General features: G+C 40.5%; 1 protein-coding gene across 5 annotated transcripts in view; it reads right to left on the bottom strand.

The window, feature by feature from the left end:
* Window positions 1–78: 78 nt before the first annotated feature.
* LOC116061883 (double-stranded RNA-specific editase 1-like) overlaps window positions 79–24,012 on the bottom strand; it is a 24,470-nt gene continuing 536 nt past the window's right edge. The window contains exons 1-10 of one of the 5 annotated variants that reach the window (XM_031316254.2): window positions 19,167–19,320; window positions 13,922–13,996; window positions 5,734–6,671; window positions 4,920–5,034; window positions 4,545–4,713; window positions 4,248–4,402; window positions 3,064–3,232; window positions 2,166–2,347; window positions 1,418–1,596; window positions 79–494 (exon numbers count right to left, since the gene is read on the bottom strand). In XM_031316254.2, coding sequence (XP_031172114.2) covers window positions 318–494; window positions 1,418–1,596; window positions 2,166–2,347; window positions 3,064–3,232; window positions 4,248–4,402; window positions 4,545–4,713; window positions 4,920–5,034; window positions 5,734–6,671; window positions 13,922–13,996; window positions 19,167–19,266 — 2,259 coding nt within the window. In that variant the 5' untranslated portion in view covers window positions 19,267–19,320 and the 3' untranslated portion in view covers window positions 79–317. Of the gene's footprint in view, window positions 495–1,417; window positions 1,635–2,165; window positions 2,348–3,063; window positions 3,233–4,247; window positions 4,403–4,544; window positions 4,714–4,919; window positions 5,035–5,733; window positions 6,672–13,921; window positions 13,997–19,166; window positions 19,321–20,211; window positions 20,268–24,012 lie in introns of those variants that run through there. The other 4 variants (XM_035998730.1, XM_035998727.1, XM_035998729.1 and 1 more) reach the window with 4 other exon arrangements.

The raw sequence follows: 24,012 nt of genomic DNA, 5'->3' as shown, positions 1-24,012 counted from the left end.
AATATATTTGATCTCAAAAATGTGCAGTCAAAAGAACTGCAACAAAGCAGAAAAAAATGTCAAAAAAGTCTGAATATTTTGCAAAAAAAAGCTTGCATTATTTTGAGAAAAACCTTGAATATTTAAAAAACAAAAGTCGAAATATCCTTCTTTCAGTGCATGACAAAAACACAAAGGTGGAACATTAAATCCATGGATTCGGACGTGGATTTCGTACCTCGTTCTTCCAGTCCATGGCAATCCAGAGGGAACTTACTCCGCTAAAACTGATCCCAGACACGTGTTCTGTCAAACACTTCAAACAATGACTCTCTACCTCAGTCGGCGAGAGCAAACTGGTCCATCTCTACGGGTTTCTTCACCCAGGTGCCCAGCCCGGCTGTGTGGAAAGCTCTGAAGAGCGTCTGCTTGGCGCTGTGGTACTCCGCCGCTGCCGCCTTCGCCTCCTGGTAGCTGCCAGGCCGCACTGTTCGGATCCGCAGGCTGGACGACAGCTACGGGACACAAAGGGGCCTCACAAGACTTAGGTCAGGAGGCGACAACTTTCAATCAGAATCAGAAAAAGGGTTTATTGCCACAGTAAGGCTACATTTCCACTGCTATGTTTTGGTTTAATAAGGAATATCTTATGCTACATTTCCCCTCTCATTCCCCCTGCTCTGGTGTTTCCCCCTCTCATTCCCCCTGCTCTGACGTTTCCCCCTCTCATTCCCCCTGCTCTGGTGTTTCCGAGCCCCTAAACCGGAGACATTTGGAAACACTTCTGACCCGTTGTGGTTTGGAATCTGCGGGGTTGTGTTTCAAACGGAGACCTTTGACAACACCGACACTGACGCCAACGTTTCTCCTCCTGATTGGGTCTTATCGGTCACGACGTCTCGTTCTCTGAGACTAAAGCTACTAATGTTACCATGGCAACTACCAGCAGTGGGAGGAGTCTCCACGCTGCCTCCTTATGCCCAGTATACCAGAATGATGATGAGATATGAGGTGTGGGCGTGTTAGTTTAAACAGAGATTAGATCTTCTACTGGAGATAAAAAACTTCTAAAACCAAAACATAGCTGTGTAAATGTAGTCTGAGTTACACCTACATGGAATCTGTGATTGGTGCATACACACACAAACATATTAAACATAAATAAGAAATAAACAATAATACAGAAACAACAACAAACATGTTTGGGAACAAACAATGAAATGATTTGTAATGTTTACCTATTAGTAACGTATGATACTTTATCATTGGCGTAGCGTAATATATAATAATTTCTTTATACATGTAGATATATGGTTAATACTTGTCTACAAAAGTCAGAATATTTTGAGAAAAAAAAAAAGTGGTCTTTGGGTTCTATTTGAAGCCAGACCTGTCCCAGCTATCAGTAGTGCAGTATGCCGAGTGTCAGCAGTGTTACCTTGCAGTGGAGGCGCATCCAGCGGCTGAACAGAGCGTGTTTGCAGAGCCGCGAGGGTCGGCCCAGATCATCTTTCCCCGTGGTGGCATTGATCACCTCCAAGCCTGGGTCTCCCAGCGTCCAGTTCATGCTGAAGTTAGGAGCTTTTCCTGGCTGACGAGCCTCCACGTTTGTGATTCCTGTAGGCCAGTGGTGGAAGAAGTATTCAGACCCTTTACTGCAGTAAAAGTATTATTAGATCACTTTAAAAAACTTGTAAAACACTTTCACAAAACTGTCAAAAAAAAGTCAAAAAGGGTGTCAAACAAAGCATCTAAAACTTTTTTTAAAACTGTCAAATAAAAGTAAAAAAGGGTGTCAATAAAAGCGTCAAAAGCATATCAAAAGATTAAAAAAACAAACATTAAAAAACCCTTGAAGGCGACAATAAGGTGTCGCAGCAGGAGGATCTTTAAGATTTATTTAGGGGGAAAACACTGCTTACAACCAGTTGTGGAAAAAGAATTCAGATCCTTTACTTCAGTAAAAGTACCAATACCACACTGTAAAAAAAAAAACTGTCAAAATAGCGTCAAAAGCATATTTATAAATTCAGAATATTTTTGAGCTAGTCTGGTGGGTTTGGTGATGGTGATTTCGGGGCTGTTTCAAGTTAAACATTAACTAAAAGGTCTATCTCTGTAGGGATCCATCCCATAATGTTGTCAGACTCTTAGAATAATAATCTGAGTCTGTGAGTGTTTCTCACCGCTGAGCAGCGGTCTGTTGAGGCTGAAGGACTGCGGCAGGTCCTGGATCTCGGTGATCCTCTGGTACATGGCTCTGGAGCAGTGGTCTGCATGGTACAGGCTGCCCAGGATGATGCTGGAGAAGTAGACGGCCTCGGTGAAGTAGCTCATCAGAGAGCCTTGCAGTCCAACCACGTTCCACCTGAAGGGGGTAAAACCAATCGGATTGTATGTATGTATGTATGTATGTGTATATATATATATATATATATATATATATATATATATATATATATATATATATATATATATATATATATATATATATACCTATCCTGTTTGTCATAGGGGCAGAGTTTCTTCACATAAACAGGAGAAAAAAATATTTGTTAAAATAACAATTTGTTTTGAAAAAGTGTCAAAACATATATAAAAGAAGGGTTAGGGAAGCTATCTATCATGTTTTTCCCAAATGATGATCAGATTTTTAGTTATTTTGTTATTAAATATCTTGAAAAATAGTTCATTCATTCGTTTGGGCCGAGCACCCAATGTTTTAACTGTCTGCCTCTCTGCCTGCCTGTCTGTCAACATACATACATCTCTGATTTTCTGGCTTTATGGTTTCTTAATATTTAAGTCTGTGTGTTTGTAGAGACGTATTCTTACAAATGGAGACATTTTCCTCCTATATCTCCATTTTTGAAGCTATACATTTGTGCAACAAGTACATACAAGTGAATAAAAACACTTTTTGAAACCATAACTGGAGCAAGACGTTTATCACTTTTTTTCAAAGTCTTAATGCTTTTTGGCTATTTGGCTACCCCCAATGTTTACAATGTCTGGCTCTGCCCCTGGCAGGAAGTGCTCATGTTGTGTCGTTTGGTGTGAACAGGAAGTAAAACAATCACAAACCTGGCTATCTTGTCACTGCAGGACATGGTGAGCAGCCTCTCACCCTGGAGAACCCCGTCCCACGTCTGAATGGTGTTACTGGAGCGGACTGGGATGGTTCCTTCACCAGACTCGATCTTAGTGCGCAGCTGCCCGCGGGCCTTTCTGTTCGGGTGTCTATCACCCTGATCTGACACAGCAATCATTCAATGTTTTTATTAATAATAATATCAATAATAATACATTTAATTCATGAGCAACTTTCTTGACACGTTACATGAACAAATAGTAAACAGATGCACAACCAAGACCACACAGAATTACAAAGCAATGAACAGACAAATACCATCAAATAATACTGAGTATTCCAGTTTGAAGAGGGCGGTTTTTAGACCTTTTTTAACCCTAACCCTAACCCTTTTAGACGGGATTTGAATGTGTGGAGAAAGTTAGTGTCACGGATGGATTGTGGGAGTGAGTTTTGCATGTATATGTTGTTGTTTTTTAACCCTAACCCTCTGCCATATGTATGAATAAACAACAATCCCCTGATCAGTAGGGGTCAAGTTACATTTTCATTTCTCTGCTGTGTAGGCGGTTCATGGGGAATCACAACTGTTGAGATTTCACAGAATCTGTACTCAACAGGCAGACTTTAAGCAGGCTGTAAAAGTGTTACTCTCCCTTCTGGCCACTAGAGGCTGCTCTCGGTCCTTTCTTCGACAGTGCTTTAAAACATTTCAACAGACTAAACCCAGGCGGCTGGAGCGTCTTCTGCCTTTCATTACCACATATTCTCCATCAACGGTGAAGCTTGTCAGGGTATTGAAAAATAACTTTAATAATTTTACAAGAGAAACTCAGCTTCTACAAGACCACAGGATTACTGCGGTTTATAGGAGAAACTAATACCTGCAAGACTACTTAGTGAAAGCAAAAAATTAAACCACTATCAACCCCAAAACTAAGAGGACAGGGGGACCAGACCTGGTTGCACAATAAATATAACAAAAATGTGTTTAGAAGAAAACACCACAGGAGTCCAACTTCCAGTAATTGGTCCGGGGGAACTTTTTTAAAACATTTTTGTCACTTTTTTTTCAACGTTTGTGACACTTAAGCGACATTCCCCTGAACAGGAAGCAGGGAGTCCGGTTTATTTCCACTGTGGAACAGAAAGGCGGCTTTATTCTCCATCCACTCACCCTCCATGGCGGCTTCATGCGGAGAGAAGATGCGGGCATCTCCGCAGGGCGATGTGCTGATGTAAAGGTGGAACTGAACGTTTTCCTTCAGTCTAAAACCTCGTCTGTGTTCACACTGGGTGAAGATGGACTTCTGCTGCTCCTCTTCCTGGTCACTGGAGACACAAGTGTGAAAATCTAGTTTTTTTTAAGTATTCGGCGCATGCTACAGAAGGTTTGTGATTGACTAGTGGCCTTTAAACTATTGATAGATAATTCTCCAGAAGGAATCACAAAGTTAAAAGGAAAACGATGCACCTGAGGAAATGCTCCAGCTGCGAGTACAGGAACCGGACGAGCGAGCGGCGAGCCAAAACCTCAGCGTGGCAGTCATTGAGGGCCAAACCTCTGTCGCTCATGTATTCCCCGTTGATGCACTTTGTTCCCGTGGAAACGCAGATCACCTGAGCCTCCTTCACATCCGCGCCTGTAAAGAAAAGATATAAGTCTAAAGATGTGGTGTCATGAAATGGCACACGTCAAAAAAAAAAACATTTAGAATAAAGCAAAAATGTTGTCAAAAAGGTCGAAAGAAGCAACAAAATAGTCAAAAACCGCAGCAAAAACTGAAATAAGTCTGCGACAACATTTTTGAAAAAAGCAACAAAAACGTCAAAAATGCGAAACAACCACCTATTGTCATGACGACACCAGCCAGAACTTTCCGTTGAGCGTGTGGAGCCGTGAAGTCCTCGGTGAGTTCGCTGAACTTTTCGACGACCAGGCGAGAGACGGCGTCTGCCAGGACCTGGGGCAAACCAAAGAAAAGATTACACAATAAATATAACCTGAGGGAACAACCAGAACAAATAATCACAGATCAAACCGAATGACATAAAATAAAGAAAGCAGGTTGAAAATGTGGGCCGAGAAGTCAACAACAGGGCCAGAGCCAGACGTCTTTAAAATTCATCGAGACAAGCACAAAAACTTTGGAGACAGAAACACATTTCGATGTATGAAGCGATAAAAAACATCTTAAAAAGCGGCAAATTTGATTAAAAAAAAAAAAAGCAGGAAAAACAGCAGCTATATGAATTATTTTCTAAATATTTGAAAACAGAATGCCTAAAAATCTGAACATCATTTGGGACAAACATGAGGTATATAGTAACATCCTATTTTTTTTAATGCTTTTTCTAATGCTCAATTATTTTTTTTGTTGATGTTTTAGCACTTTTTTCCAGTGTTTGCTATAATGCTATTTTTGTTGCTTTTTTCCAACTCTTTTTGGCACTTGACAGGATGTAAAAAAGCGACAAAAATGTTGGAATTATAACAATAAAAACATAGGTAAAAATTGTCAAAACCAAGCGACTCATACGAAAACTTTGGACTCAGGACCTTTAATTTGATCATATCTTTTTACGAAACAAGACGAAACCAGTGAAGTAGGCAACTAACTATTGGGGCCTTTCAATGGTCATATACCTTCGTCCATGCTTACCTGTGGCAGGTGAAGCTGCAGTCCTTCTCTGGGTATCGGCTGTCTGGACGGAGCCTGATCCAGCTGCATGTTAAACAGAGAAAACAGAGCCACCTGTGCAGCCCGGACCTTGGCCAGCCTTTTGTTCCGCCCAGAACCCTGGAAGTTCTGCGCATCTACGGTCACGGACATGACAAAGTTCTTGCCGTGGCTCACCCCGATCTCTGACACAAAGTCATACTTTAGGCCTGGCCGCAACTCATTCAGGATCATGACAGGGTTCTTGCTGCTTGTAGGGGACATGAAGTCGGACGACGCTAGGGGTAAGGGTGTCCCCATAGGGTGTGGGGGTAAAGGTGGGTCAGGGGAGGGTAGCAATGGGTACTTGATTCCGAAAGAGCTGTTGGATGCGAGGCAAAACGGGTCATCTACGGGACTGGATGTCTCAAAGGCGTTGAAGAGCATGTCAGGAAAGTCCGCCTGGTCCGAGGTGAAGTCTGTGTGACCAGACAGAGTCCGGCCCATGACCCTGTGCACTTTGGGCGCGTTGGGGAACTGCACGAAGGAGCACAGGGCCTTCTCCGCTGCGTTCAGCTTGGCCTTCTTCTTCGTAGGACCAGAACCCTCGAAGAGCAGCCCGTTGACCTCTACGGTCATCGCGAAGACGGGCGCGTGGACCGGCCCGGTCTGAGAGAGCAGTTTGTACTGCAGCCCTTGCTTGATCTCATTTAGCTGCATTAGGGCATTCTTAGGCAGAATGGGCCCAGTGACTTTCTTACACTTCTTGGGCCTGTACTTGGAATGGGTATGCCCATTATTGCCCTCCTCTAAGGGACGTTTCCTTTTCCTCCCACCCCCAGCACTCCCATTGGGGAGCCGAGTAGCGTCAGCTGCAACCCCCTCTTTGGAGAAGAGGTTGTCAGAGTTCCGATTTTCCTTAACATCTGTGCGGCGTGAACCTGCAGTGCCCAGAAAGAGTAACGCACAATGCCTTCGTTGCAGGATCTTGTAAATGTAAAATTTATTGCTTCCTTTAGAGATTCTCTCTTTGCAACTGAACAAGTGATGTGTGTTCCTTAATCAATACTTCTGTAGTGACATTTTAAAAAATATAGTGGCAGTAAAGTGTATTCTAAACATTCATTGATTTATGACGAACAAATACGACACAAATTCAGGACTAATCTGCGCTAGGAAAAACATTTAAATCAAATTATATTTAAGCAACGATAACTGTCAACATTTAATACTCCCCTGACCAAAGTACAATCTTAAAGCAAAACATTAACTTTAACCATTTGTTGTAGTGCTCAAATTTAGCAAATTAGAAAACAAAATACAAACAGCTCTTTTAAAATGTATTTCTCAAGTGTCCTTTTCTGGGGCCTGTTTCACAAAACCAAGATAAGGGATCAAGCCGGGATTTCCCCGTTATCCTGGATGAATTTAGCCTTGACTCAGTTTCACGAAAGCGGAGGCACATAAATCACCATGGAGATTTATTCTGTGCAACTAGCCTGCTCCTGACCAGGCTAACAGCCAGGCTAACAGCTAGCCTGCTCCTGACCAGGCTAACAGCCAGGCTAACAGCTAGCCTGCTCCCGATCAGGCTAACAGCTAGCCTGCTCCCGATCAGGCTAACAGCTAGCCTGCTCCCGACCAGGCTAACAGCCAGGCTAACAGCTAGCCTGCTCCCGATCAGGCTAACAGCTAGCCTGCTCCTGACCAGGCTAACAGCCAGGCTAACAGCCAGGATTTATTTAATCCTGGAGCCTTTTCTGATCACCCAGCAGTGGTTTTACCCTATTGTTATCAGCCTGGATTAAAATACAACAGGTGCATATTGCTGTTCCTTTAAGTACTGTTATTATTTAAAGTTGTGACCATTATTTTTTTTTAATAATTATTCATGTGACAGTCATCGTTACTGTTATATTGCTGTATGAAGACTGCTGTTCATATTGTTGTTAGAAGTTTGATGAATATATTATGGCAGTTGTTGAGATAATTAGAAAAGGCTGATAACATTTCAAATGTGTTTTAAATGAAGTCTGTTACTAAGGGCAACACATACAATGCTGTACATTTCTATAGTTGACCAATGCACCTCGAATTATTTTAGTTGATACATTTTTTTTAATTCTTTAACAATAAGGATCATGTTTGTTCCTCTTCCATGTGCATTGTATTTGGCATTCTTAGCACACAATTTGTGTTGTCCAGTAAACTGGGACTATAATTTGGGATGATTGTACGTAATTTAAACAACATATCCTAATTGTACAATCCTCCCAAATGATAGTCTTAGTTCACTGGACCAGTAACTATCTAGTGATGTAGGCTACTGTACATTCATGTAACAACAGGGAGAGGACACCCCAATGGTTTTTGACCTTATATTTAGCTGGGGGGGAAATAACTGATGAATATACTCTGTTCCATTCATGTTTACAGTGTGCATGGAATTTATCACTTAATTATCTTTATAGTTTCTAGATTTTAGAGTCACATTTCTTCAGTGTCTTTATTTTCTATGTTCATATATACAAGGGAGCAAGGCATATAATATGTAGAGAAGGAAACTCGTCCTCTATAAAAAATAAAAAAACACGAGAAAAAGCATGGCAGATAATAGCGGACAGACTGAATGATAGTCTAAAAATATACATTTATGAACTACTGCTCTTAACTGAAACCATTCACTGAGTCACTGTCATCTGCAAAAACAAACAGTTGTACACTTTGCATTAAAAGCGAGCAGTGGAAGTTAATATGACTTAGGAAATTTATATTTTAGCCCATGAGAGAGAGGGAGAAACAGAGTGAAAGATATTTATGCATCATATTTTAGTGTTGTAGAAAATTGATCTTCATGGTAAATTTCCTGAGTAACATTATCTTCTGCTTACTTTTAAGGCAAAGAGTACAACTGTTAATTTGTGCAAATGATTAGTAGCCTAATCCTTGAATGGAATGATTATGATGGTTTCAGTTCAGAGCAGTGGTCAGTTAATGTCTATATTTAGGCTGCTTACACATTCAGTCGGTCCGTGATCGTCTGCTACACTTTCTCTGTTTCATTACAGCGGCCGTGTTTCTTTTCTTTTTATACAAATAATGTGTTTCACGTCATCATACTTCCACAAGAAGCTGCTGCTCACTCTGTATAAAGTATGAACAATGATTATTCTCCATTTTGGCATCAGTAAATCTGTGATCGACCTCGCGGTCTTTTGAGGAAAGTCGTGGACGCTCATCTATCTGAATTACTTCAGCCTGGCTCCACCTAGTCTCTCCTCCTCAGCCTGGCTTGGCCTTCGTGAAACGCACCAAGCCAGGATGCTCAGATTAGACTAGGTCAAGCCTCGCTTTATCAGTTATCCTGGATTTATGTATTCTGCTTTTGTGAAACAGGCCCCTGGACGATCTTCTGTGTTTTGGGAACACATATCACCAGTTAACAAAGCTGATGGAACTTCATTTAAATTTCCATTTACAACATCTTCCAGCAAAAGAGTGAAAGGTTACTCCTTTCGGCGCTCAGGACAGAAAACAATCCTATAAAATGCACGTTTAGTTAAGAAGGGTTGTGGGGAAAAATGGGGTTCAAACAGGGGGTCAACCTTTCCCAAAATAATTCTGTACCTCAACTCAGCCTGAAGAAAAATACCAGAGAAAATATACACTTTTAGCATTTGATTGGTTACATATGGCAACTTTAAACAGTATGTACAAGTATGTAATTCATGTGACAACTGTAGGGATGGGTTTCAATATCCGGTTCCATTTTGGATCCGACTTCAAGATGAATTCCTTATAGAATCTTTTATTCAGTCTCACTTTGAGTGTCTTTGACTTTTTCTGACACTACAGGCATCTGGAAAAAAAACTGGTGACATGTAAAAACACTAATCAATACTGACTGACTGAAAATAGCAGCCCGCCTTAACTTAAACGTTGCAAAGTGCGGATACACTTCACCAAAGTCAACCAAACTCCTATGAAATGCAGTATATGGTGAGGGAACTGAGGACAAAGAGGGGAACAAGAAGTCCCTGTTTAAATATTTATCTCCTGTTCATCATGTTAAAGAGCTGAGGCAATAACAACATTTATTTTTGTATGGCCAAAAATCCCACTATTGCTGCTTTGTTCCGGTTGTCACAGATACCAAAGAAAACCAACCATGTTGTATATGGATTAATAATATCATCTGGTAAAGCTCACAGCTAGGCCTTCTCCGGGAACTAATGTGACATCTGGATGACTGCCACTTTCTTGCAGCACTACTTGAGGTTCAGATTTTGCTGTAATTTAATTTCAATAAATAGATCAAAAGGACTTTAAAGAAAATCTGAATTCATGCCCAGTTTGGATTGATTCGGGGCTTTGAAGAAGAATTACAGCGCTGATAGGCTTTTGCAACACAGTGTCACATGAATGACACACCATTTGCATCGCCGGCCCTGAATAAACTTGTTAGGAAAATGTTTACTGAGGTAATAAATCCAGTGAGAAGAACGCTCACAGCGCGTACAGTCGCCCCCTGCTGGAAGTTAAAAAGAATGCAGCTTTAAGGAGCTTTAGCAATGGAAGTCGCCGCTTGGGTTGAGAAACACAGAGTCGACACCCCAGTGGTTTTGGAACTGGACTCCATGTAAATAATCAGGACTTTTAGCGTGTATAGAGCCAGCATATTTCCACCAGACTCCATGTAAATAATCAGTACTTTTAGTGTGTATAGAGCCAGCATATTTCCACCAGACTCCATGTAAATAATCAGGACTTTTAGCGTGTATAGAGCCAGCATATCTCCACCAGACTCCATGTAAATAATCAGTACTTTTAGCGTGTATAGAGCCAGCATATTTCCACCAGACTCCATGTAAATAATCAGGACTTTTAGCGTGTATAGAGCCAGCATATTTCCACCAGACTCCATGTAAATAATCAGGACTTTTAGCGTGTATAGAGCCAGCATATCTCCACATGTAAATGATGAATTAAGGGTTTATTTCAACCAAACCAGAGTGGTGATTGTTGGAACAGTGGAAAGATGAACCAAGACGGCTTTTGATAGTTTGATTTAGTTTCTGTCCACTTTGAATGAAGTGTGTTTTATGATGATAAAAGTCCTGATTATTGACATGGATTCTGGTGGGTTTAGCTATAGCAATTGTGCTGACGTTTTATATGTTTAAAAAAGGATCTTACTCTTTAACTAAAAGGTCTATCTCTGTAGGGATCCTTTCCATAATGTTGTCAGACACTTAGAATAATAATCTGAGTCTGTCAGCGGCAAAAAAAATGCACTTTAAGTAGACGCTAACTGACAGTACACATCTGTCCTATTGGTCACATTGCAGCTTGTTTTGCTGACTGCAGCCATCTTGTCAAAGATTGTTGTTCCCATCAGTCACACACAAAAACATGGGAAAATAGGGTTCTGGTGGAAAAAAAACAAAGTTACCCTTTAAACACTTTATTTGTGTTAACACAGCAGTAATCCTGTCCCTGTTCTATTTAAGCCAAAGTCAAACCAGTTGGGAAAACGTGGATTATGTCTGACAGTGTAGGGAGAGTTGGTTGCAGTTGCTTAAGGTTGTTCAAGGGCTTTTTGGTAAAATTAAACAGCAAGTCATACAATAAATATCAAATATCAGATGCCAGGTAACACATTTAGTGCTGAAATTACAATGGGACACATTTGACTCTTAGATGGTTGACTTTCCAGCCCGATGGATTCACTTCTCAATCAAATAAAGCACTGTCTGTTTCTGCTTTCTGTTTTGTTGCTTGCTGAGCTGCAGCACTGGCTCTTTCAGTAACAAGGACAATGTTTCCTCTTCCCCAGCAGACCTATAATCTTTCCCCCTCTTGTTGCTCAGGGCATTATCGTTTTGTGTTTTTCATGTTTGAGCTCTGTCCCCCTCTTGCATGCTTGTTATTTACTTTGCCTACATTTGTCAAATGGCTGTGACTGAAAGCCAAACTCTGTTCGGGCACTGTGCTCTAGTTAAGGAGGAAGATATGTACATTTCATATTGGAATACATATCGTACATATCGTATACATATTCATATTGGAATACACGTCCTGTATAGTGAGTATGAGCTGATGCCTTCAGGCAGAAGGTACAGTTAACAGGTATAAATTCTCATTTGTGCCGCTTTCAATCAAATTAATGAATAAGAGATAACATGTGTTTGTGGGTGTGTGTGTGTGTATTGGCTGCGGTGATGTATGTGTGACTAATACCACTAAATAAGATTTGTGGTACTTACCATTATGGTTATAGGATGGTAGGGTACTGGTGCTATATTATATATATATATATATATATATATATATATGCTATGTTATATTTGATATGGTATTATGCAATTGGGCATTGTGCAATACAGAAGTTAGTTGACCACAGCATGAGTTAACGGGAAATGTGCAATCATTATCAACATGAAGTGCAATACGAGGGGGAGGATGTGTTGTGGGTTCTCTTCTGTGATTGTGAGGAAAGGTGGGGGGGTATTGTGTGAGGTTTATTAGATTTTCATTGAAGCATTGTATGAGATAATGTATGATTATGTTTCTATGTAGGTTAACTGTATGTTTATTGTGTGTTTATGCGCGATGTGTTGTCATTTTGTTTCTCTCAAGTGCCCAAGACAAATTTCTCCTATAGGAGACAATAAAGGCTTATCTTATCTTATTTTACATAAAGGTAAGCTTGGATTAGAATGACAGTTGGTTAGGGATGGGCTTCTATTTAAATTTATCAAAACAAAATCCACTTTGGAATCTTTTCGTCTCCCTTATCAAATCTTTTCAGGTACTTTGTTTGGTGGGGAATGAAGATGATTTGCTGTTTGGTGATGGTGATTTCGGGGCTGTTTCATGGAAAGGATCTTCCTCTTTAACTAAAATTTCTCTCTCTGTAGGGATCCTTTCCATAATGTTGTTAGACACTTAGAATAATAATCTGAGTCTGTCAGTTGCAACAACAAAACTTTTAGTGGACACAATTGACGATGCACATTTGTCCTCAAGGATTATTACATTGCAGCCCTGTTCACAGCTGCCGATCACAGTGCTGTCACTAAATACTGGACTAATTGTAAAGATTGTTGTTCCAATCAGTCACTAAGACACAAAAACTAGTGTCCAAGTTCAAAAAAAAAAAAAACTGTAGTTACGCTTTAAAGAGGCCTCGTCAGTTAGCGCTGGGGCAAAGAATCAGCAGGCCGATTCACAATGCTAACGTGGCTACCTGCTTCACGTCTTCAAGCTCACAGACTTCTTTCAGCCTATCTGACAAACAGTCAGATTCAGCTCACTCTTTAAAACAGAGTCTCGTCTCAGCTTGATCATATCAGATTTGCAAATAAATAGCCAATTTATCAAACCGCACATCCTACTCCCATCCCTGTGAAGCGGATTTCAAAAGCAAAAACAGGCACGCCAATAGTGTCAGATGAAAGTAAAGCTTGGCCCTGCATATTAACATCCCTTAGATGCCACATCCATCTTTTCTATAAAATACTATTGAGGCAGGTGGTTTTAGGGCTGAAATAGACCTACGTTCCAAATCCAGAGGTGGCTCTCAGGGGGCTTTAGGGAGCTTTTTTGTTAATTAAGGGCCAGGGGGACAAGCTTAGAGTCTGCCATCAAAATGGACCAAAGTCTCACAATAGAAACACCCTGACCCTGGGATTATGCTCCGATCTGCACCCTGAGCTGGCCAAAAGGAATGGGATGGTACATTTTCAACGACTGTCTGACAGTGATACAATGCACCATTCCATTCCTTTACCTAAATGCAAGGGCGTAACTTTGGGTTCAACGTTGGGAGGGGTGAGATCTCCACTTCTGAACAAAATTGAAATTTTGAACGTCAAACATTTTTCTGCAACAATTTGTGCCTTTTCTGCAACAATTTATATTGCAAATGTCTTTATTTATGTAAAGGAAATTATACTAGGTTTTTGGGGTGATTGCACAGGCCAGTTTTGATTATTGGGGGAGTTGCAACCCCCCCCCCCCCTGTAAATTACACCTATGCCTATATGCATGCATCTCACCCCACAGCCCTGTACCCCTTAATTAATTCCATAACCCATGTCCCAGTATAATTCTAAAGGCATAGAAAAACTGAAAACGTTTTTGGATCAGAATTCTTGTGTAGACTTGAAATATGGAGTAATTGACTCACTCATGCTTTTAACTTCGTCCCTGTCTACGGTGAGGAGCCTCTGTTGGTTTGGAGGAAGCCGATCTCCCACTCGACCTGGAGGAAACACACAAAGTTCTAGAGTTCAGTCACAGAAGCCTTTAGTGGATGAGTCAAACAAACGGAGCTACGCCACGTCCTGCCTCACATGCTTTTTTTTCTAAAAGTTAGCTTGATAGCTCAGAGGTTGTTCTTGCAAGAGGCTTCGCCGGATGTCCGGGTTGTCAGGCTTATCCTGGCAATGTACTTCCATTGATCCAGACTACGCTAAAGCCAATAACATTACGTTCAGAATGTCTCATTGGCTGGTAGCCTTGGTGTAGTCCACTTACATGTTAAGACAGAACTATTCAGACCAAAATTTGTTATCTTTTAACCAATTGTTCTGGCAACAATTTATGGTGAAGAAACCCTTCAAAAAAGGTCTCCAGCCCTGAATGTTTTTTCCAAAGCCCCCGAATCATTGATGGTTTTAAAATAACTTCAACTTTGTGAACTAACCAACTTAAAACCTGAACGATTATCAGGGCTTTGGAGAAAACATTCGGGGCTGAAGCCCTGGAAGCTCGCCCCCGTTTCATAAAGAAAGGACATTCAGACATATAGAGGAGTCCTCTCAATGTACATGAATATGGAACATTGAGCAGTAACCCAAAATGCCATCCACACATTGAAAAGAAAATGAGATTGTGGAGGATAAACAGCCAGCAGGAATGGAAAGTGACATGTGCGTTAAAGGAATCCGTGGCCTGCCATCCATGTCGCATAGAGAATGGGTTTATCAGACAAGCAGGACAAAAATGAATGAATAAAAATCTATTTACTGCTGCCGACTGCCACGCTCCGACACACTTCTGCCTCCCATCATGCATCACAGCACACCAACGACAACAACACACTCACATACTGAGTAGAGAAGACAGGTTCCATTCAAACAAGTTTAGCAGCAGGCAGGGGCGGAGCCAGATGTTGTAAACATTGGGGGGCGGAAAACATTAGTCTCATCTCTTTTTTTTATTGCTTCTTTCGACATCTTTGTCGCTTTTGTCCAAAAAAAAATGCATAACAATCACAAAGAATCTTTGTCAATAAAAGAAAAAAAAAAAAAGATATCAAAAAACAAAAACAAATCACAAAGATGCAACATGACGGAAAATAGAAGCAAAACTACCACCAACAGCAACTTTTCCAAGAGCAGAGTGTGGACTCCAGGCGCCAGCAAACATCTGTCAGAGAACTCCGAGTGTCCTAATGCAGATGGATGGATCGGGAGGAGAAGCAGACAGCAAAGACAAGAGGGGGAAACGGTGGCCAAAAACATGTGATGCCGACAGAAAGAAACTCCATTTGCTCACGGTGAAATGACATTTTGAGACGTGCAGAAATTGGACCCTGTGACACATTGACAGGCCAGGGAGAGATGATGAGAGGGTAAACCTGCAGTTTCTTTTTGTCCTTTATTCATTTAGTTAAAATCACTGGATAGGGTCAACACTGGAACCAACAAACCAACGAATGTGTCAAACAAGGATCCAGAAAGCATTAAAAGCATTGAAAAAGTGCAGAAAGTGTCAAAAAAGTCTAAAACCAACGAATCAACAAACTATTTCAACAAGACCACTAAGGGAAGACCCTTGTAAACTGAGTGCTCCTTTGTGGACAGAAAATATTTTTTTCATGTTTGAATGTATCAAATATGCATCACTGTGCAGAACATCCTTCATGGATGGATTTAATGATTAATAAACATCCTTTAACAACACATTCTCACTCCCAGCGCGTCAGCTGTCTTTAGCCTTCGTTATTGATGCAGAAAGTCTCCTTTAGTGTCATATTTAGACGCTCTGCAGCACGAGAACGGGACAGGAACCCTGGTCTCCTGGGGGAAAGTCCTGTGTTGTTTGACTCCCCCCCATTCACCCCCCACAACCAACCTCCTTACGAGGATTTAAGGTCTTTCATACTACTCTCTACTGTTGTCTCTCTACTGTTATCTCTCTTCATACTACTCTCTACTGTTGTCTCTCTTCATACTACTCTCTACTGTTGTCTCTCTTCATACTACTCTCTGTTGTCTCTCTTCATACTACTCTCTACTGTTGTCTCTCTACTGTTGTCTCTCTTCATACTACTCTCTACTGTTGTCTCTCTTCATACTCTACTGTTGTCTCTCTACTGTTGTCTCTCTACATACTACTCTCTACCGTTGTCTCTCTACATACTACTCTACTGTTGTCTCTCTACATACTACTCTCTACCGTTGTCTCTCTACATACTACTCTACTGTTGTCTCTCTACATACTACTCTCTACTGTTGTCTCTCTACATACTACTCTACTGTTGTCTCTCTACATACTACTCTCTACCGTTGTCTCTCTACATACTACTCTACTGTTGTCTCTCTACATACTACTCTCTACTGTTGTCTCTCTACTGTTGTCGCTCTTCATACTACTCTCTACTGTTGTCTCTCTACTGTTGTCGCTCTTCATACTACTCTCTACTGTTGTCTCTCTACTGTTGTCTCTCTTCATACTACTCTCTACTGTTGTCTCTCTACATACTACTCTCTACTGTTGTCTCTCTTCATACTACTCTCTACTGTTGTCTCTCTTCATACTACTCTCTACCGTTGTCTCTCTGTTGTCTCTCTACATACTACTCTCTACCGTTGTCTCTCTACATACTACTCTCTACCGTTGTCTCTCTACATACTACTCTCTACCGTTGTCTCTCTACATACTACTCTCTACCGTTGTCTCTCTACATACTACTCTCTACCGTTGTCTCTCTACATACTACTCTCTACTGTTGTCTCTCTTCATACTACTCTCTACTGTTGTCTCTCTGTTGTCTCTCTACATACTACTCTCTACCGTTGTCTCTCTACATACTACTCTCTACCGTTGTCTCTCTACATACTACTCTCTACCGTTGTCTCTCTACATACTACTCTCTACCGTTGTCTCTCTACATACTACTCTCTACCGTTGTCTCTCTACATACTACTCTCTACTGTTGTCTCTCTTCATACTACTCTCTACTGTTGTCTCTCTGTTGTCTCTCTACATACTACTCTCTACCGTTGTCTCTCTACATACTACTCTTTGTCTCTCTACATACTACTCTCTACCGTTGTCTCTCTACATACTACTCTCTACCGTTGTCTCTCTACATACTACTCTCTACCGTTGTCTCTCTACATACTACTCTCTACTGTTGTCTCTCTTCATACTACTCTCTACTGTTGTCTCTCTGTTGTCTCTCTACATACTACTCTCTACCGTTGTCTCTCTACATACTACTCTTTGTCTCTCTACATACTACTCTCTACCGTTGTCTCTCTACATACTACTCTCTACCGTTGTCTCTCTACATACTACTCTCTACCGTTGTCTCTCTACATACTACTCTCTACCGTTGTCTCTCTACATACTACTCTCTACTGTTGTCTCTCTTCATACTACTCTCTACTGTTGTCTCTCTGTTGTCTCTCTACATACTACTCTCTACCGTTGTCTCTCTACATACTACTCTTTGTCTCTCTACATACTACTCTCTACCGTTGTCTCTCTACATACTACTCTCTACCGTTGTCTCTCTACATACTACTCTCTACCGTTGTCTCTCTACATACTACTCTCTACTGTTGTCTCTCTTCATACTACTCTCTACTGTTGTCTCTCTGTTGTCTCTCTACATACTACTCTCTACCGTTGTCTCTCTACATACTACTCTTTGTCTCTCTACATACTACTCTCTACCGTTGTCTCTCTACATACTACTCTCTACCGTTGTCTCTCTACATACTACTCTCTACCGTTGTCTCTCTACATACTACTCTCTACTGTTGTCTCTCTTCATACTACTCTCTACCGTTGTCTCTCTACATACTACTCTCCACCGTTGTCTCTCTACATACTACTCTCTACCGTTGTCTCTCTACATACTACTCTCTACTGTTGTCTCTCTTAATACTAGGTCATCTTTTTAAAAGCCACTGACCAAGTTTCAGTATTTTACGACTTGGGAGTGAGAACGGGTTGCCTTTAATCTCGACCTACACAAACTGTTGCTATGCTATTGTATGTGAGCTTATAGAGTTGGATTGCAGCTGTGAATGCTGACAGCCTCAGGACTCTCTGCTGTCTATTTTGTGAAACTTTGCCAGTTCACCCCCCCCCTCCCCCAAAACCCTCCGGTTCGCCTGGCACACTCATTTCTCATTTAACAGCGTCACAGCTAGCCCCGGCCTGCTGGGCCTGGACATTGCATGCTGAGGAACCGGTAGAGCAGTACATCTCCTTACAGTGGCCATTTAAATGGGAATTAAAGGTTTTACAGCTTATAATTTCCAGAGTTCCTGGTCAACTGAGAAGTCTATGGGCTATAGTGTTATTTTCTCTGGTAGTCCAACAAATAAACAAAGCTAACTAACTAACAATCCAACGAACAAAAAAAGCTCCTCTAACCAGAGAAGAGACAGAGAGGTGACAGGCTGACGTTATTATTTCTCAGAAGGTCAGTTTGAGACCCTCCTCCACCTCATTCTCTCTGCATCAGCGGCCTCGCCGCACACAACAGACGGCGATCCCCGCTCTCTTCACCCAACCACCGCCGGCCGCTCCTCTGTTATCTCCAGAGAGACAGAGACGCTCAGGGCTGGTGTCCAATTTTACAGCTCATAACAGACAGACAGACAGAGACGCCTCACACTTCAGTTCAGGACGTTTCTGACTCGCCCAAATGCAAAGTATCTACAGCCAACAGCTGCTTCTTATTTTTAACACAAACACTATTTACCTTTCTCTCTCCATGAATAACAGTTTGCTTAAAGTCAGAGAAAAAGCAGAGCACAAAAAAGCATCAAATTAAGCACCGGAAGTGTCAAACAGACGTATAGTTGACTCTGTTATTAGATTTCTTACCCTTCTAACCCTAAAGAACCGAATGACTACTAAACTACATTCTTTTTGCCTGTGTGTTTTGATGTTTCATTCTCACAGAAACATGATTTATTTACACTTGAAATCTGTGTCTATGCTAAACAGAAATGAAAAAGATAACCAGGGAAAAAGCAAAGCAGTAACAATGGATGGCTTCAAACCCAAAAGTCAGATCCCTCAGGAGTCATGTCAACAGAAAGTAAAACGCGCAGCAGTCTGTCCGTGCAGCGCAGCAGAAACACTACCAGGCATGAACGGACGGGAAACTAAACGGAGGATACCTCTGCGCTCGCAGCGTCTCTTCCTCCTCCTCCGCCGCCCCCCCTGGCAGCGGCGGCGGATCACGCAGCAGACGGCAGCAGCGTCCGGCAGCAGAGCCATAACTAATCCGTCCCCTGCAGCATAGAGTCAGAGTGTACCTCCACAGACGACGGAGAGCACAGACAGAGCTGTGGCCTCATTGGCTGCCAGATAAATAAATATGCTGGGATGTCTCCTCCTCCTCTGAGCTGGGAGGAACTCGGGATGCAAGTGTGTAAAAAATATTAACTATATATACTATAACTATATATAAAAGCATCAAAATGCCAAAAAAGACGTTGAAAAAAGTGTGAAAAAGCACAAAAACAAATTTAAAAAAAAATCATCAAAAAAGTGTTCAAAAAGCATTAAAAAACCCCCGACTAATTTGGACAGATGAGGGGAGGCAGTGGGGGAGAAAGGGGGAGAAGCTGTGGCCATATTGGCTGTTGGATAAATTAATGTGCTCTGAGAAACTCTGCATGCAAACGCGTAACAACAGCATCAAAAAGATCACAAAAGTGTAAAAAAAAGCTTAAAACAAGCTGTGTAAAGCACCGGCACAGAGCGGGGGTCATGAGGATGTCTTCTTCTCTGAGCTGGGAGAAACTCTCCGTCAATCACTTTCCAATCTGTGTGAATCTGTGTGAATCAGCCAGTCAAGCGCTCAGGAGCTGCTAAAGTGCTGAACACTGAGAGAAAAAAGAGCCAAAGCATCACGGAGAGAAGAGAAGGCGAGCTGGAACGGAGGAAGGAGTTGCTCTGCCCTCTGCTGTACTGTCTGCCCTGTACTGTCCCGCCAAAGTCAAACTGAACCTTTTTTTAATCGTATTGGTGAACATTTTTGCATCTTTTGCATATATTAAACCCTATAGATCTTATTATGTCCTTAATAAAAGGACAAAAACCTTCTTCTTTAGATGTTTACATTACAGTTAGTTTCTCTACGGACCAGTTTCAGAGAAAGTAGTTTCCCTTTATTTGAAATATAATGAAGTTAATAAAGAGTAAAAATGATGAACCAACCTGGTTTGTGTCTTCTTCCTCTTCACAGTCTGGAAGGATTTCTCCAACTCTGCACTCTGAAAAAAAGAAAAGATAAAAAGTTACACCTTTTTCGACATTTTCATTGTTTTTTTTTGCATTTTTTCTTCTGCCTTTGTTGAAGTTTTTCGCCGAGAGGCAGAGGAATGCTTGTGATGTTTTCCTCCATGTCAGAGATTTTATCCGAGCAGCGCAACGAGTCCCCAGAGCGCTGTCCGGTTACACCGCCATGTGATTGGCTGTCTCTGGATGTATTGGAAACTGGATGTCTGGATGGAAACAGCTGACACACAAACACACAGTGTGTCTGCCACGCTCACCGGCGGCGAGATTCATCCACAAAGTGAAAGTAGGGAGGCCCCCGAGGGCCACATAGACTCAGAGAGGGTCACATCTCTGAGACCTTTAGCAGCGCTACATCTTATTGAGTTGCTTATTTGCTGCTGAGGATCTTGTTTGTTTTTCTTTGTGGTTTTTGTTAACATGTTCCATAAGTTGACTAAAAAAGGAAAAGAAAAACCTCAATAACAGCATCAAAAACGTTGAAGAAAGTGACAAAAAAATTTAATTATAAAAAAAAATATTTTTTAAAACAGAAATCTCGGCACTGGGGCAATAAATCAGTGATGTAATCAAACAGCAGCGTGTTTCCTCTCGTTCTCGCTGCTTCGTCAGAAATATTAAAGCTGCTCAGATCCTGCAAACACACTGAGAGGAAGGGAGACGGGAAAGCTGAAGAAATAGCGCTGACTCGAGTTGTCGGATTCTGGGAAACTCTCACATCAGCGTCTCAGAAACTGAGGCAGCAGAAAGACGAATATATCGACACAAACGTCTACAAAGAAAAGCAGAATATATCGAATCAAACGTCTGCAAAGAAAAGCAGAATGTATCGAATCAAACATCTGCAAAGAAAAGCAGAATATATTGAATCAAACGTCTGCAAAGAAAAGCAGAATGTATCGACACAAACGTCTGCTTGTTTCCTTTAAGAAAATGGCTTCATTTGAAGCCACCGTTAATAAAAATGACAGGCTGTTAACATCTTTAACATGAAATTGTCCCATTTATATTAAACTAAATGTAATCACATGTGTAAATGAACAGTTTACGGTATTTATGTCTCTTATGGATAACCTGAATGAAACATCAAAAAGGGGCAACATAAAAGCGATGAAAACAGAGTGGAAAAAGGCGACAGAAGTGTCAAACATCTGAAGGGAAAGTCTAGCAGCTCAGGTGAGGAACTGCAGCATAAAGAAAGAAATGAAACAAACAGATACGATGTAAACCCCCAGCATGCTTCACTCCCACAGCCCCGACACCTTTAAAACATCCTTGATTGTCCCATGAAACAGAAAGCCCCAACGACTGACCTGTACCTCCACTCTAACAAACAGCCCAAAATACAGAGGGAAAGGCCCTGCTGCGTTGCTGTTACTTCATTAAGATGAATAGTTGTGTGAATGCTGTAAAGCTCATTGTCATGTACTTCAGTCCTACATTTCATTAAGAAAATTAAGCTAATCAAACTTAAATTATAGGTTGCGACCAGTAGCCCGTACTCATTTTAATTGTATCGTCAAAAAAAGGTTTAAAAAAAGCATCGGTTAGGGTTGAAGACTACGAGTTAGAAAAGCTTAAAAACTCTGGAGGAAGAAGAATATGTGGAATAAAAATCAATGGGTCTGTTTTTATCTTTAACTAACACTACGGGAACCTTTTAATCACACAGCATCTTTCTGTTTTAATGTTCTACAGGAGCATACTGTAAATGGCAATGCATTCTGGGAGAAAATAACATTGCAGCACTATCTGCGAATGCTACAGATTACAGGAATTTACTGTTCATACCAATGCATCTTGGGAAAATAAAGGAAAAGACGGGAATTACAATGCAGCCAGAATATTACTGTAAATTCAAATAATACGGTAAGAAACTGTCTATTTACAGTAAAATAACTTAAACTTTGAAACCAGTAGGCGTGCTGTTAATAAACAGTAATATTCAGGCAATGCTGCTGCCAGAATATTACTGGAAATATACAGTGAAAAGTTTTACTGTGTTTGACAAAGAACAATTTCGAAAAAGTGTCAAAAAAAAGCTTTGAAAAAAAACTTTGGAAAAAGGGTTAAAAAAATGCACGTGAAAATGTCCAAAAAAGGGTTTTGGAGAGGTGTCCAAACAAGCTTTCAAAAAGCTTCTAATTTGATTTTTTGTAATAGTACAGGTGAGTCACCTTTAAATGGAGTTGATCTAACTAGGTAATAATGGGAGTTAACTCAACCTGATTTAGTTGGGTTTACCTGAAGTAATATTACAGTGTTTATTCTACTTCAAAAACCTTAAAGTCAACACAACACGCCCAAACACCTACCGCACTCTGAGTAAAACAAAGGTAGTACTTTTTAGATCGATATTAATACCATATTACATATACAGTGGTGCTCATACGTTTATGAACCCATGCTAAAGTTGACTAAAAAGAGGAATAAAAAAAAAAAAAATCATCTTTTGGAAATTGATCTTAATGCCTTAATTAAAAAAATATTATAAATTCACAAATTTTCTTTGTGAATGAATAATGTATTGTAAATAAATAAATGTTCTTTCTTAAAATACAGGGGGCATAAGTCAGTACACCCCTATGTTAAATTCCCATAGAGGCAGGCATGGTTTCACATCATCACATACCCTTCACCATAGAGACTGGCATGGTTTTATGTCAGTTAGCCTAATAGCTGGTTTGATTTGCATTGAGAGATGATCTTATGGAAAGTAGCCCATGCCAATCTCTAGGTACTCTAGGTATCTCTTTACGATACATTATTCATTCACAAAGAAAATTGGTGTCCTTAAAGGTTGGATTTTTCCTCATTTTTTTTAATTAAGGCATTAAGATCAATTTCCAAAAGATGATTTTTTTATTCCTCTTTTTGGTCAACTTCAACATGGATTCATAAACGTATGAGCACCACTGTAGATACTATTTATTTAAAGACTGTCTGGTGAAGTTCACAGACAGTAAATCTAGTTTTTTAATTTCTAAATCTACATTTCTAACTTAACTTTCTGTTAATCCCCTTACATATAAATATTCTATATTTGAAGGTATCTTAATGTAGAACAGTTATTATTTATGAGTTTCACACAGATCACACAACACCAGCATTTGGGTTCTTTACATTTTTTCAACTTTAACACGTGTTTATCCTTTTCTATCCAACACAAACATATTTCTAATTTGTGTTTTAATGCTAAACTGGAACCATTTAAAGAAAATGTAATCTCATGTCTAAGTATTTTAGGAAATGAAAACCAAGATGAAATGTGATGTTCTCTGTGAATAACGCGAATTAACAGCATGTCAGGTTATTTTGGTATTATTGTGTGTTTTACAGTAATAAATATATTGCTAAACATATATTATAATTTATCAAATATTGCGATGTGTAGTAGATATTTTGGTAAGTAGTGCTCAGATGCGCGTTTACTTACGTCAAAAGAAAGGCGCGCCAAACTTAATCGAATAAACGGTTAATTTAGGGAACACTTCATAATCGGCAAAATTATACATTGCATGATTTAACTCAATGATATGTCTTATTCGGTGGGACTGACTCTTTATTTCGGTGTCAAGATAAAACATATCGCAGCAGCAGGTCCGATAATACAACTGTTTCCTCTGCTGTGTGTTCCCGTTTTATTCCACGAAATTCACCCGGTCAACCTGTTGACGAAGTTCCGATTTAATAAAAAATAAACGGCGGATTTTCACCTTA

Source organism: Sander lucioperca, chromosome 24 (assembly GCF_008315115.2).
Source record: "Sander lucioperca isolate FBNREF2018 chromosome 24, SLUC_FBN_1.2, whole genome shotgun sequence".
NCBI classification, from domain to species: Eukaryota; Metazoa; Chordata; class Actinopteri; order Perciformes; family Percidae; genus Sander; species Sander lucioperca.
This window is presented reverse-complemented; position numbering and strand designations above follow the sequence as displayed.